Source organism: Poecilia formosa, unplaced genomic scaffold (genome assembly GCF_000485575.1).
Source record: "Poecilia formosa unplaced genomic scaffold, Poecilia_formosa-5.1.2 Scaffold293, whole genome shotgun sequence".
NCBI classification, from domain to species: Eukaryota; Metazoa; Chordata; class Actinopteri; order Cyprinodontiformes; family Poeciliidae; genus Poecilia; species Poecilia formosa.
Window position 1 is genome coordinate 75,873 of NW_006800232.1, and position 963 is coordinate 76,835.

Genomic DNA, 963 nt, shown 5'->3' on the forward strand with positions numbered 1-963 from the left:
TAGATAGATAGATAGATAGATAGATAGATAGATAGATAGATAGATAGATAGATAGATAGATAGATAGATAGATAGATAGATAGATAGATAGATAGAGTAAAAAATGTTTTCTCTTACCCTGAGCATGTCTCCCTTGTTAAAACTGAGTTCATCACTCTCTGTGGCACGAAACGTGTACAGTGCCACTGCTTCCATGCTGAAACCCCCAGACACATGCACGTACTCACACACACACGCACACACACACACACGCAGACACCCCACTAATGCCCAAGGAACCGGCAGAGAGAGAAAAGGGAGATACGTGTAAAAGAAAAAGAAGATATCCTGTCAGACACGAGACTGGAGGAAGAGGATGAGAGGAAAGGTCTGTTCTGTCCTGTGAGCCTCAGAGTGCATGAGAGTCAGATCAGAGGACGAGAGTGACTGAGCTCGGTGAGGGGAAAAACACAACTGGCTGCTGCTCAGCAACACAGTGCCAAGAGTAACACTCTGAGAGAGAGAACGAGAGAGAGAGCGAGAGAGAGAGAACGAGAGAGAGAGAGAGAGAGAGAGAGAACACTGACAGGGGCAAAAGAGTGGGAGGCACTTCCTGTGTGTATATTTATCTGACACTCTCAAAGTGGCTTCTGCTTCTGTGGATTGTCTGAGCTCTTTTGTTCAATCAGGTTTTTTTTTTGGTTTTTTTTGCATGCACGTCTCTGTCCGTGGTCGATTTGTCATCATCCTGTCATCTTGCAAGCTATGTTCAGTTTCCCACCGCTGAGGTAGATGAGGTAAACGCGACCTCGGATGTTTGTCCCGTTATCTCTACCGGTTTCAGCGACCCTGTTTCCATTCGGGTTGGAGCGCCAAAACCCAACTCCTCACAAGTCTCAATCCAAGCGTGATTTATTTCATTTCAATTAAAAAAAAAAAACATTACTGAAGGCATATTTAATGTTGTTATAACGTCTATTATCC

At 44.2% G+C, this 963-nt stretch overlaps 1 protein-coding gene across 1 annotated transcript in view; it reads right to left on the reverse strand.

The window, feature by feature from the left end:
* The window catches only part of grapa (GRB2 related adaptor protein a), a 30,885-nt gene extending 30,401 nt beyond the window's left edge, over positions 1-484 (reverse strand). The window contains exon 1 of the mRNA XM_007572040.2: positions 118-484. Within this exon, the coding sequence (XP_007572102.1) occupies positions 118-195 (78 nt within the window). The 5' untranslated portion in view covers positions 196-484. The remainder of the gene's footprint in view (positions 1-117) is intronic.
* Positions 485-963: the final 479 nt, after the last annotated feature.